This window comes from Phoenix dactylifera, chromosome 5 (genome assembly GCF_009389715.1).
Source record: "Phoenix dactylifera cultivar Barhee BC4 chromosome 5, palm_55x_up_171113_PBpolish2nd_filt_p, whole genome shotgun sequence".
Taxonomy (NCBI): Eukaryota; Viridiplantae; Streptophyta; class Magnoliopsida; order Arecales; family Arecaceae; genus Phoenix; species Phoenix dactylifera.
In genome coordinates, this window is record NC_052396.1 from 17,173,102 (window position 1) to 17,188,322 (window position 15,221).

Genomic DNA, 15,221 nt, shown 5'->3' on the forward strand with positions numbered 1-15,221 from the left:
TAAACAGCACCAAGAGAAACCAAGCAAGCTTATCCTCTCCAGCTCAGTCCCAAATGGGCACCGAAGAAAACGGCGATGCCAGGCGAGGGAGCTGGGCCACGGATCAGGAGGCAGACATGGTAGGGGAGGAGGAGGAGGAGAAGGAGAAGGATGGGATGGTGGTGGAGATGAGCCAGATGAGCCGCCACCACCGCCGCAGGAAGACCAACACGAAGGAAACCGAGGAAGGGGAAGGAGGAGAAAGATCGGAGGAGAAAGCGATGTCGATCGAGAGGGCCTTCGAGGGGAAGCGGGTGCCGACGTGGAGGGAGCAGCTGACGTTGCGGGCTCTGGTGGTGTCCTTCTTCCTCTCGGTGATGTTGAGCATCATCGTGACGAAGCTCAACCTCACCACCGGCATCATCCCTTCCCTCAACGTCGCCGCCGGCCTCCTCGGCTTCTTCTTCATCAAGACCTGGACCAAAGCCCTCGAGAAGACGGGCCTTCTCCGACTGCCCTTCACCCGCCAGGAGAACACCGTCATCCAGACCTGCTGCGTCGCCGCCTACGGCATCGCCTTCAGCGGTACTTAACTTTGCTGCTCTCAGTTCTCTCTCTTCCCCTTTGTGTTTCCTCACCGTTCACCATTAATTGCTGCTTTTTCCCTCTCACCTCTATCAATGAGATAATGACTATGCTTATTTCCCTCGTTTCTAAACTGCTTTTTTGGAACGCAGCACGATATTTTAAGCACACGACTTCATTTTTTTAATTAATGATCAGTTAGTTTACACACACACACACACACACACATACATACATACATACATACATACATACATACATATATATATATATATATATATATATATAATATTTTGCAGCCGGGGGTGTCAAATGTCAATAGGTCAGGATTGGATTGGGTTTACCGCTGACTCTGTGTGTGTCTATGTCTTGCTGTCACTGTATCGATATGGTACATTATGAAGCCGATTCAACGTACTGAGTGTCAGTACCTCCCATACCATATATTGGTACCGAATTGAGTACGGTGCATCCCATATTGTTCGGTTAGGTATGTCATGTTTCTATTCATGCCCAAGAAGATAGAAAGTATATCTATCGGATCCAAATCCAAACTGAATTGATAACCTCAAAGCGACACCTACTAATAAACCCAAGAATAATTAGGTATCTAATTGGGTAGCTGATCATAATTCAGTAGTTGTTAGACTAATTTAAGCTATCCTTTGGAGTATTTTTCTTCAAGTTGCTAAGTGCTAGTTTTTGCTAGAAAGCCTCATGGAACCTATCTAACATGCGTAAGTTATGTCCGGATTGGATATAAAAACTCTTTCCGTGTGGCTTTAGCTTTCCTAGTCAGCATGCTGCTCATGCCAGCAGCCTTAAACTAAGTGATCAAGGGTCGATTGAACGTGTCCAGATTATTCCTGTGCAGGCAGTGCAAACTATGGGCAAAAGGTCTTACACTAAATCTGTGTTGGAAGAATGAAATAAAGACTGGAATGGATTTATTAGAATGAAATGCAAAGTGGAAAGTAACAAATTGGAATCATGCACCATTCCTGTTCCATTTATTGAGATATGAAGAAATGCATGGAAATAGAATGGTAATTCTTAGATATAATTTAGCTAGTGATATGCTAGAGTAGAATCAATTTTATGTTAACTTTTAAAATATATCTTTTAGTTACTAAGAAATATAACCAAATTTTAAAATAACGAGTATTATATTTCTTTTTGGGGCCTCTTGTGATATTACGCTTACATATCAAACTTTTAAATAACATCCTTTAATTATGATATTGTTTTATTTTAATTTTTATTCATATCCGACATTTTAATTAGTATATTTTCTTATATCTATAATTATTTTTTGGGTACTTTTTTCTTGTTATTATTCTCATAATTTGTATATCAATTTTTATCTTCTATTTCTATTTATTATTATTATTAATGATATTTTTATGCATTTTTGTCTTCTGTATTAGTCATATTTGTACCGATTTTTATTTTTATTTAAAATTTTATATTCTATATTTTTATTTATTTCATATTTCATATTTTGAATTAGCATATTTCTAATATTTATATGTAATGTTTTTAGTATTTTTATTTGATTTGCTATTTATCTTGTATTTTATGATTTGTATATATTTATCTGGTTATTCTTAGTTATTTTTATATTTAGTCAGCTTTTAATTTATATCTAATATGATTTGCTGATTTATACTGTTTTGTTCATTAAGTTTTTTTTGTTCTGCAGTGCATTGCACAGCGCAAATTTGCTATGATATACATAATAGACTTTTATGTAACAAATAATTTAATGTTATAATGGATGTAATTTTTACATTTTTTAATTTATACCAACAAAATAATATTTTTAGATTCAAATATTCATGGATCATCCATTTTTTATTTTATTCTGCAAATGCCTCTAACTTCTTTATACTAAAATTCATTTATTTCCTTTTTACATCATAAATGTTGCCAATTGGTTCATATCAAAATGTCGTTCATTTCCATTCCTGGGAGACTTTTCATTAGGAGTGGAATTATAGTTCCTTTATTTAAAGGAATGGTTATTCCAAACAAAATGTGATTATGGTACTTGCTATACAAAACAAACTTCAGAATGGGGCCAAAGACCGTTCTGTTTTAGCTCTCATTCCATAAATCAAAGATTGTTATTCTTGATGGTCATTTGAGTTATTCCTCCCTGATGATCTAAATGCTAGATAGATAGTTGAGGCATGTCCATTCTTTGATGTGAATAATTGTTTCTATCTAACTCCCAACTTTTTCCAAGTTAACACAATAATATTTCTGATTGCCAAACACAATATGTCAAGTTCCATGCATGATATATATTCGTAGATCGAGTTAGGATCTAATCCATCATTTCAATAGTTTTTTTTTCAATAGAGGTAAACTCTTCTACCGTCTAAATCTACAATATTTCTAAAAGCAAAAACTAGGAATAATTGGTCGTACTCGTATAATTGACCAAAATACTCTAAATCAAATAACCTCTTTTTTTCTATTGCATAAAAAAATAACAAATTCTTCATTTAATTTCTTAAAATCCCATTGATTCCCTTCTTAACATTTTTGCAAAAAGATCTAACTCTAATCATGTGGTAATTAAGTTCTATCCATTTTTCATGTTCTCTCTCACATATTCCCTCTCTTCTTACAACTTTGCCTCCTCTCTCTCTCTCTCTCTCTCTCTCTCTCTCTCTCTCTCTCATATCCAATTGCTCCTATTCCTTTCTTCTTTATAAACGAAGAGAGATTTTCTACCTTAGCACCCCTCTATCCACCTTAGCTATCTAAGAAAAAACTTCCAATTATTGAATATCCTAAACCGTTTCTCCTCCATATTCCTTCCTTCTATTTTATTTTACGACCTCTCTCTCCTCCCCAGTCCTAACTTATCAAATAGATGTTGTGAATAAGGTTCGTTACATATCACAATAATGATTGATGTTACTACAGCGAACCATCTAGTACTTCGTCTATTTATTATTCTACTTGGTAATTGAGAATTTTTTGAATATTTAAAAGGCAATGTGTGCTTAAAGAAAAGAATAGGTGAATATCATTGTTGGGTGAAATATTTCAAATTACTTGAGAAAACATCTATGGGTAAGTCTTTCTATCCTTATTGATGAATGTCAAAATTCAACAATAACCTATAAGAATGTTTAGATCTTATCAAATAAGTATTGTCTATAGAGTTCATTACTAGCAATTGATAGTGCCATGACAACCCATCAAGTACTCCATATGCATGGCATGTGCACATCACTATTTTAACAAAAAAAAAAAACAACTATTCATGCCAATCTAAAATGTCATCGAACTATCATTTCAGCTACACACTATCGAAATTCTAGTTTTAACAATATGACTTAGTTATGATTTATTCTTTTACTGGAGTCTTGAAGGAGTCATGGTGGATGTTAGATAGGGAGTTGGATTTATGTTTTGTTTTTAATTCATAATATAAGGTTTGTGTAATTTTTTTCATGGATAATAATGAATGGCAGAAAATTTTTATAAATTCAAACTTGGAAAAAAAAACTTGTCGACAAATGATGATGGTGGTCCATAAATGGTATGCAAGCTTCATTCAACTTTTCCACTATCTTTTTATGGGCATTGTTAGCATTTAGACAGATGCGCAGAATTTTTTCTCTCTACTTTGTTATAAAATCATGTTAAGTGATATTTGAACATGACACCATGAGTGGATGGATATTTTAATTCAAGCTGGCCAATTTTTGTCATGTCAGCTATGGACCCATCCTTTAGGGTTCAATTAGGTCAAGTTTGGTTGGGTCCCACCTCACCTTAGTCATGAAGGGTTGACAAAGTCAAGTAGGGTATTAGCCATCTCCTAGCAACAGGTCAAAGTCGGATATAAACTAGACAACATGCACACCTTCAGCTTGATTTGATTGGATGGAGAAGGAAGCAATTCCTTCAATTCAGTCAACTTGGACATACCAATAATATTAAAATAATTAAAATCAAAAGTAGGGTTTTAAACCCATTTTGCTTTCATTAATTTCCCATAATTGTTACACATGTTCTTTGTTTATATTATTGAGGGTTGAGTCCAAATTTAGGTCGACTTCCTATTCTTGTTAGGGGTGCAACTTGAGTTTGGCTCAATCGAAACTGCCTACCCAACCCGTTCATTAGGTAGGATTAGATTAAGGTTTTATATTTTGGGTTAGGCTTGGGCTCAAAACGCCTGGCCAACCCAAACCTGACTCTAACCCAAGGTGAACCCAACTAGACCCAACCCAATATATAAATTAATAAATAATTCATGTATATGTTTCAAATTCATATTCATATTTCATATGGGTTAATTGTATATATTTTTTATCTTATTATATCCCTAGTCTTATTAAATTAGGTATAAGTGTGTCATTAGAATTGATGAACTATTGAAGCCTCAATCAACTAGTAATCTAACAGAAACAACGAAACATTTTCTCTTAAATTTTTATTCATTTTGATAACCCAATTGATGTTCAAACCTGAATAATCCAACTAAATCTGAATTTAGCTGAAGAAGGGGTTGGGCCAAGTTAGGATGTGTTAGAGAAATTCTAACCTTGAGACTCGGTTGGTTTGGGTTGGGCTAGGGTTGGGAAATGTAAAATTCAAACTGAAAATGGGGAAACTCTTACTCTGTTTAGATTTTCAGTACCTATGAATCAATCCTTCTCTTTGCTAACCGTTCGTCATTACTAGACATCAAAGATGGATTTGCAACAGGAGTACTAGGTGTTGGAGCTAAACATATCGGTTGAATTGTAAACTCTAAGTTGTACATTCTTCTCCTCTAATTGAGAGAGACGGCTTTTCATGTCATCATCCACTGAGGAAAAAGCTATCCCCTTTTTTGTCTTTTGATGTACTCCAAACACTAAAAGCTTTTCTCTTGCCTAATTGTACTGTTTATGGGTATGGTCCATAAACTACGGCTTCACAAAGATTGGATGCTAGACTCGATGCCAAATTAATCCAATTGGAGAGAAGTGGAAGCAATTCTTTCTATCTGCACATCTAAGATCTCTCAAAGAGAATAACGGAAAATAAGAGAATTATTAAAATAGGGTTCTAAGTCTTCTTTTCTTTTATTGATTAAATAAATAAAATAAATTACAATCCCTTTATTTATACTAGAAAGGCCCAAATCCTAAAGTTCGAGATGGATTCCTCTTCTAATTATAAATTGGCTTCAACTTTTCCTAAATAGCTATGACTAGCAAAAATAATCAAAAAAGATAAAATGTTTATAGAGCTAGATCTCAACTTCTACATAAACCTTTTCTTATGTTGCATCATCTAATTCCTCCTTGCATGGTCAAAGTCTTCCCTTAAAAAGAAAATTTTTACTTTGATCTGCCCATTTTTAGACCCCAAATGTTGTTGTAGGCTCACGTTCACTACATGCAACAAACCCCTTAGCGGTAGATATAATCTCATAGTAGTTGTGAGAACTCCGTTTTGGTACCTAGTATAATGAAAACAAACTCTGTATGAGAAAATTATCTCTGGAGGATGCGGTTGGCCCATAAGGGCATGGCCTGATAGGGTCCACATCGGACACGACCCAATGGGCCCGCATAGACCCGGCCTAATAGGGCCCCCAAAGTTGGCCTCTAAAAGGATCATTTATGCAATAAAATTTATTTTAGGGACTAATACTTAATTACAGGGTACTGTTCTATAATAAAACTTGAGTGAAGGAACTAAATAAATATATTTGAGGATCTTTAGGTAATAAATCTTTCCTATAGGGATCAAACATAAATTACAGAAGGTTCTTTTGTGAAATAATACACTGTCAAGGGCTTAACTGCAAAATTTCATTTATTGGCCAAATGGGTTTGGGTTTCGGGTTTCGGGTTCCGGATTTTCGGTCTGAACTGGATTTCGGGTTTCGAATTTTCTCTCTCTCTTTTTTTTTCGAGTTTCGGGTTCGAACCGGGCCCAAGTTGGGCGCGCAGTGAACAGGGCCCATGCTTGGCCCCGTTTGGCCCGTAAGGGCCCTCATCTTCCCCAAACCCCCACGGACAGGGGAAGGGGGAGGAGGAAGAAGGGACCGGTGTGGGGGGGGGGGGTCGTTGCCCAGTCGACGGCCAGCCGGCCGCAGTGGCGGCCGGCAGCCGTTGCGGTGGCTGGGGTCGAGAACAATCGAGCATGGTCTCGGTTTGGGGCCAAAACAAAGGGAGGAAATCAAGCATGTTCCGGCTAGATCGAAGAGCAACAAGGGAAGAGGGCTTACCGGCAGTCGACGGAGGTGCCAGATCTCGGCCGAGGGAGGCTCGATCCGGCGGTCAAGCGGCGGCGGCGGCGCTCGGGACCGAGGGATGGATTACGGAACAGAGGAAGGCCGCGAAGGGGATTCGGACGGCGCTCGGCCGGGAGAGCACGCCGGTCACCAGACAAAGGAGGAGAAGGAAGGAGGAAAGAGGAGGAGACGGAGGAGAGGGAGGAGGGCTCAGAGGTGGTCTTAGGAGGAAGAGGAAGGGGGTTTTTATCATCCCTTGTAACGGCTCTCCGCCGTGAAAATCGCGGCGGTTGAGCGAAATCCGCGACCGCGGTTTGACTGGAGGGGGGTGCCGCGGGATACCCGCGGCGCCTTCACCCTGATCATCCCTGGAGGAGCCGGAGAGGATCGCAATCGCGATCCTCTGTTCCGGTCCTCCCAAAATAGGAACGGGGCTGAAGTCGGCTCCCATATCTCACATGTACTCATTCACTTAGATCTAGAAGCCATTGTTCAAAACAATGTGACATAACAAGGGTATTACATTGTTCTTCTAGAAACAAAATTATGGGATGCTTGATTTCCACCAGTAGATAAGTCTGTACGTAGTACTGTTTGTTCTAGTGATTTGGGTGTCAATTATACAATTCTATCCTTATGAACAGGTGGCTTTGGAAATTACCTTTTTGGTATGAGCGGAAGAATTGCCAATCAAGCATCAGAAGCGAACAATGAGCAGAACATCAAAGATCCAAAATTAGGATGGATGATTGGATTTCTCTTTGCCGTTAGTTTTCTTGGACTCTTCTCCGTTGTGCCTCTAAGAAAGGTAATTCTTCCCCAACATATATATCTAGTGTTTCAAGTGTCTCGATGGAAAACTGTCAATGCATTCAATCCATCAACTGATTGCAATTAAAACTCTGAGATTTCCTGTCTTTAATTCACATAAGCTTCTCTTGGTTGGTGATTTGGTTAATTTTTCTAATCAAAAATATGTTTCAGATCATGATCATTGACTACAAGCTGATCTACCCAAGTGGTACTGCAACTGCTTTTCTTATTAATGGCTTCCACACTCCTGAGGGTGCAAAGAAAGCAAAGTAACTCCTAAAAGATCCTATGAATCAACTACGTCTGCACCTTTTGCATTTTTAATGTTTTCCCCTTGTGTTACATGAATCTGTTGTATATTTCAGGAAACAGGTAAGGGCATTGGGCAAGTTCTTTGCTTTCAGTTTCCTTTGGGGATTCTTCCAGTGGTTCTACACTGCTGGTGATGATTGTGGATTTGCAGCCTTCCCTACACTTGGTCTTAAAGCTTATGAAAACAAGTAACATGCTTCAACTTTAATTTCATTTCATTCATTTCCTCCAGTAAAGGGGCCTTAATTTAATATGTAAGATATTTGTATATATCTTCTCAATAAATAAAAGAAAGAACTTAACTTTAAGTGATTTAGTTGTTAAAATCATCATTCTTGTATCTTGATAATCTACATGTTGCTGATAAGACATTAATATTGCCACAGGTTTTTCTTTGATTTCTCCGCAACGTATGTTGGAGTTGGAATGATCTGCCCATACATTGTGAACATATCTCTTCTACTCGGAGGCATCCTTTCATGGGGAATCATGTGGCCTCTTATAGGTAATATGAAGGGCAGTTGGTACCCTGCAGATATCCCATCAAGCAGTCTTCACAGCTTGCAGGGCTATAGGGTGATTATCCCCTCTTTTTTCTTTCTTCTGTTGTTCTTGCTCGTGTTTCAACTAAAACTACCAATCCCAGAAATTGTTTAAGTAAATCTAACCAAGTTGTGGTTATTACACTCAACCTTGTTATTACATTCATGTTGTCTTCTACAGGTCTTCATAGCCATTGCCATGATTCTTGGGGATGGTCTGTACAACTTCCTGAAGGTCCTATCTCGAACAATGTCCTCCATCATTTCCATAATGCGTAGCCAAGGTTCCACAAGCACGCTTCCTGTCTCAGATAATGGTCATCCTATCACCACAACTACCATCATATCCTTTGATGACCAACGCCGAATTGAAATATTTCTTAAAGATCAAATTCCAAAATCAGTCGCATATGGGGGCTATGTTGTTGTTGCCTCCATCTCCATTGCCACCCTTCCTCACATCTTCCCTCAACTGAAATGGTACTATGTGTTGGTTTCTTACATCTTTGCACCTGTATTAGCCTTCGGCAATGCCTATGGTTTTGGCCTCACTGATTGGTCTCTTGCCACCGCCTACGGGAAGCTTGCCATATTTCTTATTGGAGCTTGGGCAGGGGCCTCTCATGGTGGTGTGCTAGCGGGCCTTGCAGCTTGTGGTGTAATGATGAGCATTGTGGCCACAGCTTCAGATCTCATGCAGGACTTCAAGACGGGATACCTGACATTAGCCTCGCCGAGGTCCATGTTCGTTAGCCAAATAATTGGCACCGCAATGGGTTGTGTGATTGCTCCATGTGTTTTCTGGCTTTTCTACAAGGCTTTCAATGAACTTGGCTTGCCTAATAGTGAATATCCAGCTCCCAATGCCCTTATTTTCCGGAACATAGCAATACTCGGTGTCGATGGCTTCTCATCACTACCAAAGCACTGCCTCACTCTCTGCTGCATATTCTTTGCTGCTGCTATTCTCATTAACTTGATTAGAGATTTGTCCCCGAAGAAGGTGGCGAGGTTCATACCTCTCCCTATGGCAATGGCGATACCTTTCTATATTGGGTCATACTTTGCCATTGATATGTGTGTAGGGAGCTTGATATTGTTTGTGTGGGAAAAGATCAACAAGACCCAGGCAGATGCATTTGGTCCTGCAGTGGCCTCTGGTTTGATATGTGGTCATGGGATGTGGACTTTACCTGAATCTCTGCTATCTCTGGCTAACGTGAAGCCGCCGATATGCATGAAGTTCCTGTCAAGGGAATAGATTGACGAAGTGGATCATCTCATTGCCAAGTTATCGTAGTTTCTTCATCTTGGGGCAGACCAGAAACCAAAAATAAGGAATATATTCAGGGATCAACTAGGTAAGCAGAGATTGTAAATTTCTTTCACACAATATTCTAGGGGGAATACACCAAGCTAGAAGTTCTCGTGTCTTGGTATATCAATTGTAAATGGGTTGGCAAAGTGCAGACATTACCATAGATATGTAAATAAAGCTGAAGGTTTATGAGAGAGGGCTGTTTGCAGATATGATAAAATGTCGTGCATCCGGTACCGATGCCAATTATTAATGACCAAACTTAATGGGATTGTTTGACATCGTAATGGCGAACTATATTGAAAACAGTGCGGCTGCAGTCAGTGGGTTCAAAATCCGGCTTGCAAGAATCTCTTCCTTTCAGATTTATCTGCAGTCCTTGATGTTTGACACTCTTACCTTAAGCATGAATTTTGAACATTTCTTTCACACAATATTCTTCCAAGGTACCCAAATTCTACCATATCCACTCTCTTTCTGCAACCTCATTTCTTTGATCAGGCCTTTTATTCTCAGCACCTGAAGTCCATTAGGGTTCTTTTAGGCCAAAAACGAGACTTGCAATCCAAAGAGCACCACACCTCAAACCTAAGCCTCAGAGGTCGTTTTCACCCATTAATTCCTGGACTCTTTTCCAATTAAGCCACAAGTCCACCCGCCGCGATGCATGTTCCACTTGAGGACTAGAAGTTTTCAACTTTCCCATTTCTTGGAAAAATTGGTCTGAAATACATGTACAGAACTTGCGTGAGCTGTTTCCTGCCATTATTTCCTGTATGTTCCTGTCTGACATTTTTACAATCGGCTGTGCTCCATTTCCATTTCCTGGTTGTTCGCAAAAACTAATCGCTCGAACTTCCCAACAACCAGCAAAAACCCCACAAGGCATAGAGATTCCATCGGATCGATATATATGGTGGATTCTCCATCCATATGTTTTTAATTTGGATTGTGCGTAACCTAGGATTCCTGCCTCATATGGGTTTCCATATAAGGACACCGGTCCCTAGTAAATAGATCCGGCTCTACCCTGTCTCACCTGCACCCCTACTTAATTAATCGCAAAATATCGAGCCTCTTCCATTTTGGAAGCATGCCGGGCCCCGTGTCCCTTACGTCGTTCAATGTGAACGCCTCTCCCCGGCCATTGTTCTCGCAGTTAAAAAAGATGATACTAAAATGATCAGTTTGTCCTCGGCTGAATCGTCGATCCAAATGTCCCCTTCGTAAACGTCCATTTAAGCAGCTCCTTAGCGGCCACTTCCAGGAGGCTACCATCCTTAATTCATTAATTCACCATCACGGGCCATACACATCGGCAGTATGCACCATTCTTTCCACGCAGCTAGGAATCAAGTTCCCACTCTATGATGAGTTTATAAATAGCGAGAGATTCAGATTCCTGCTCCAGAGAGAGAGAGAGAGAGAGAGAGAGAGCTATATACAACACTTATATACCCATCTTTAATTGCCATTCATCTCATCCCTCTCTGATCCAGTCCGGTCTGAAATGGGCACGGAAGAGAATGGCAACGGCAGGCTAGAGGGTGGCGTCACGAACCACGAGGCAGCCATTGAGGAGGAGGAGGAGGAGGAGGAGATGGAGGAGATGAGCCAGCTGAGCCACCGGAGGAAGAAGGGCAAGAAGGAGACGACGGAAGAAGGGAGAGAAGAAGAGGAAACGGTGCCGATCGAGAAGGTGTTCGAGGGGAAAGAGGTGCCGCCCTGGCGGGAGCAGCTCACGTTTCGAGCCCTGGCGGTGGCCGCCTTCCTCGCAATCATGTTCAGCTTTATCGTGATGAAACTTGGCCTCACCACCGGTATCGTTCCCTCGCTCAACATAGCTGCCGGCCTCCTCGGCTTCTTCTTCGTCAGGCTGTGGACCAAAGCCCTCCAGATGACGGGCTGCCTCCAGAAGCCCTTCACCCGCCAGGAGAACACCGTCATTCAGACGTGCGTGGTTGCCGCCTCCGGCATCGCCTTCAGCGGTAAGCCGGTATCCTACTTAATTGTTTTAGTTCTTATAATAATTATCGCTCCTCTCGCTCTCTCACTGGCTGAAAGCCTTTTCCTTGTATTGTGTTGTATCCTTCTATGCAGGTGGCTTTGGCAGTTACCTTTTCGGCATGAGTGGAAGAATTGCCGGACAAGCAACGGAAGACAATGATGCACAAAACATCAAAGACCCAAGATTAGGGTGGATAATTGGTTTTCTCTTCGTCGTTAGTTTTCTTGGTCTCTTCTCCCTTGTGCCCCTCAGAAAGGTACTTCTCCTTGACTTATGTAGTTAAATGTTTTTATGCAATAAATTATACCGTATTACCCAATCATGTTTGGGTCGGCTCATGGATAATAGGACACTCCTCCATCCGTGCGGCCATATGTTTAGTCCTATATAGACTATGTACGAGATAGGTCCTGTATATTTATATAGGATGAAAGAACCTAAATAACGCCTTTCGGATAGCTTTTCTGGATTGAGATTTTAGGTAGATTTTAATAAATTTGGATATTTAGCCTGGAGAAGATGTCGGAGCTTAATTTGGGGGGGGGTATGTAAGAATCTCTATAAGTAGACCTTTGGTACTTTAAAAAATTCAAATAATAGTTTCTGACTAGACTTTTTGGATTAAAATTTTAGGTTATAACAAATGGTAACAAAAGGTACCAGAGCGGATCCGGCCTATGGCCCGCAACACATATTTATGGGGGTTGACTATAGTTATTAATTATGGTGCTTGTGATTTGATTTGGATTGTTAGCTTGAAGAGGATGTCAGAGCTTAAGGGGGCGAGTATGTGATCAGAATCTATACATGGTAGACTTTTGGTACTTATACAATGCTAAAAAAATTCAAATAATACTTTCCGACCAGACTTTTTAGAGTGAGGTCTTAAGTTGCAACGGCATGTCTTTGTTTCGAAAGCTTTTTCAAATTAGTGCATTTAGTATTGTCAAATATTCATCATCAGTAACTTCTTTCATCAGATCATGATCATCGACTACAAACTGATCTATCCAAGCGGTACTGCAACAGCATTCCTCATCAATGGCTTTCACACTCCTCAGGGTGCCAAGCTAGCAAAGTAACTGCCGAAAAAGAGCTTAAAAGACCTACGATCGACGCCTGAACATTTCATGTTTACTGTTTTGTCCTCTGTGCTGTATGATTTTATTCTTTTTCTTTGTTTTTTTTTTCAGGAAACAAGTAAGGACATTAGGCAAGTTTTTCACCTTTAGCTTCCTGTGGGGATTCTTTCAGTGGTTCTACAGTTCCAATGATCAGTGTGGATTCCAAGTTTTTCCCTCATTAGGTCTTCAAGCCTACAAGAACACGTAATCTGCATGGACTTAATTTACATCACTTCATGCAATTAATTCTTGCTTCTTCCTCTTCTTGTTCATTTACTGAAAGGGGCTTAATACTAAAAATGTTTCTAGGCACCCAATTAAGCCTAGTTGATTTATTTGTTAAAATCATCATTGTCCTAGCTTGATTATATATCTACATCTTGGTGATATAATTTTCTTTATTTTTCCAGGTTTTACTTCAACTTTTCCGCAGCTTATGTCGGAGTTGGAATGATATGCCCATATATTGTGAACATTTCCGTTCTCCTTGGAGCCATCCTTTCTTGGGGAATCATGTGGCCGCTTATAGGTAAAAAAGAGGGCAGTTGGTACCCACCAGGTCTCGGCCAAGGCGATCTTCATGGCTTGCAGGGCTACAGGGTAGCTATCCACGAATCACGATTGGTTTTGTATTTAAAGTACTCCGGAAACATTGACTACTCCTTCACCAAGTTGCAACCTTTCACTCAAGCCTGTTCTCAAGTTCATGTTTTCTTCCATTCTGCAGGTCTTCATAGCCATCGCCCTGATCCTCGGGGATGGCCTCTACAACTTCATCAAAGTCCTATCTCGAGTTATTTTCTCCTTCATTTCCGTGGCACGGAGTAAAGGTTCCAGGAGCACGCTTCCTATCTCAGATGATGATCGTCCTACCGCCACCACCACCCCAATATCCTTCAACGACCGACGTCGAACCGAATTCTTCATTAAAGATCAAATTCCAAAACGAATTGCATTTGGGGGCTATGTTGCCATCGCAGCCATCTCCATCGCCACCCTTCCTCACATTTTCCCTCAGCTTAAATGGTACTTTGTCTTGCTTGCCTACATCTTCGCACCAGTACTAGCCTTCTGCAACGCTTATGGTTGCGGCCTCACCGATTGGTCTCTCGCCTCCGCCTATGGAAAGCTCGCTATTTTCCTTTTTGGAGCTTGGGCAGGTGCTTCAAACGGCGGCGTGATAGCAGGCCTTGCAGCTTGCGGCGTCATGATGAGCATCGTGTCCACCGCTTCGGACCTCATGCAAGACTTCAAAACAGGATACCTGACGCTGGCCTCACCAAGGTCCATGTTTGTTAGCCAAATAATTGGCACCGCAATGGGTTGTGTGATTGCTCCATGTGTCTTCTGGCTTTTCTACAAGGCCTTCGATGACCTCGGCTTATCTGGGAGTGAATACCCAGCACCCTACGCCTCTATCTACCGGGGCATCGCAATACTCGGCGTCGATGGCTTCTCGTCGCTGCCGAAGCACTGCCTCACTTTCTGCTACGTTTTCTTCGCTGCCGCCATTCTCATCAACCTGGGAAGAGATTTCTCCGGGAAGAAGGTCGCAAGGTTTATACCACTCCCCATGGCGATGGCGATACCTTTCTACATTGGGGCATACTTTTGCATCGATATGTGCGTAGGGAGCTTGATACTGTTCGTGTGGGAGACGGTGAACAAGGCTCAGGCGGACGCATTTGCGCCTGCAGTGGCCTCCGGTTTGATATGCGGCGATGGGATATGGACGCTACCTCAATCAGTGCTCGCCATAGCTAAAGTGAAGCCACCGATATGCATGAAATTCCTATCGAGGCAAGTCAACGACAAAGTGGATGCTTTCATTAGTGCGACCTTATCGTAGTGTTTGCTCTTAATTTCTTGGTTCACAAAGAAGGTAGGAATTGGTTTCGGGGATCGAGAGGATGAACTGCTTATCCACAAACACTATATGGCATCTAAGTGGTCGCATGCATTCTGTAGTTATGGTTTGAGTCAGCTAGTACTTGATTTGCTTAATTTGTGATTCTTATAATGCATGAATTATGAAGAAATGAAGTTATGGGAGGTCGGTACAAGCTAGAAGTTGTGTGCTCCTCTTTTTATTGTTGTGCCTTCATCTTTAATTCGCATGTAAATTGGTTAAAAAAATGCAGACATTATTGTATATATGCAACTAAAGTTGCAGTTTTTCTATAGAAAGCTGTTTGCTAAGATGATTTTAAAAATAATTAACTAATTAAAAAAAAAACATGTGCTAGTATCTTAGCCTCCATGGATGGGGCAAACATGCAGAAAA

General features: G+C 40.7%; 3 protein-coding genes across 3 annotated transcripts in view; all 3 read left to right on the forward strand.

Moving 5' to 3' along the window:
• Positions 1-17: 17 nt before the first annotated feature.
• On the forward strand, positions 18-10,065 carry LOC103716602 (probable metal-nicotianamine transporter YSL12). The gene is made up of 6 exons (XM_039126907.1): positions 18-564; positions 7,465-7,628; positions 7,805-7,902; positions 7,999-8,133; positions 8,332-8,521; positions 8,669-10,065. The coding sequence occupies exons 1-6, from the start codon at positions 54-56 to the stop codon at positions 9,746-9,748; spliced, it is 2,178 nt and encodes a 725-aa protein (XP_038982835.1). The 5' UTR covers positions 18-53; the 3' UTR covers positions 9,749-10,065.
• A 1,235-nt stretch (positions 10,066-11,300) lies between these two features.
• The window catches only part of LOC103697957 (probable metal-nicotianamine transporter YSL12), a 36,694-nt gene continuing 32,773 nt past the window's right edge, over positions 11,301-15,221 (forward strand). Inside the window, exon 1 of the mRNA XM_039126908.1 lies at positions 11,301-11,793. Coding sequence (XP_038982836.1) covers positions 11,316-11,793 — 478 coding nt within the window. The 5' untranslated portion in view covers positions 11,301-11,315. The remainder of the gene's footprint in view (positions 11,794-15,221) is intronic.
• On the forward strand, positions 12,366-15,007 carry LOC103699127 (probable metal-nicotianamine transporter YSL12). Its single transcript, XM_026801793.2, has 4 exons — positions 12,366-12,891; positions 13,007-13,141; positions 13,348-13,537; positions 13,665-15,007. The coding sequence occupies exons 1-4, from the start codon at positions 12,797-12,799 to the stop codon at positions 14,784-14,786; spliced, it is 1,542 nt and encodes a 513-aa protein (XP_026657594.2). The 5' UTR covers positions 12,366-12,796; the 3' UTR covers positions 14,787-15,007.

Bases quoted from the DNA above. Each gene is read 5' to 3' on its own strand.
- LOC103716602 (XM_039126907.1), top strand. From the start codon at position 54: ATGGGCACCGAAGAAAACGGCGATGCCAGGCGAGGGAGCTGGGCCACG. The intron at 565-7,464 runs GTACTTAACTTT...CCTTATGAACAG, and splicing joins CTACGGCATCGCCTTCAGCG to GTGGCTTTGGAAATTACCTT. The intron at 7,629-7,804 runs GTAATTCTTCCC...AATATGTTTCAG, and splicing joins CCGTTGTGCCTCTAAGAAAG to ATCATGATCATTGACTACAA.
- LOC103699127 (XM_026801793.2), top strand. From the start codon at position 12,797: ATGATCATCGACTACAAACTGATCTATCCAAGCGGTACTGCAACAGCA. The intron at 12,892-13,006 runs GTAACTGCCGAA...TTTTTTTTTCAG, and splicing joins CAGGGTGCCAAGCTAGCAAA to GAAACAAGTAAGGACATTAG. The intron at 13,538-13,664 runs GTAGCTATCCAC...TCCATTCTGCAG, and splicing joins ATGGCTTGCAGGGCTACAGG to GTCTTCATAGCCATCGCCCT.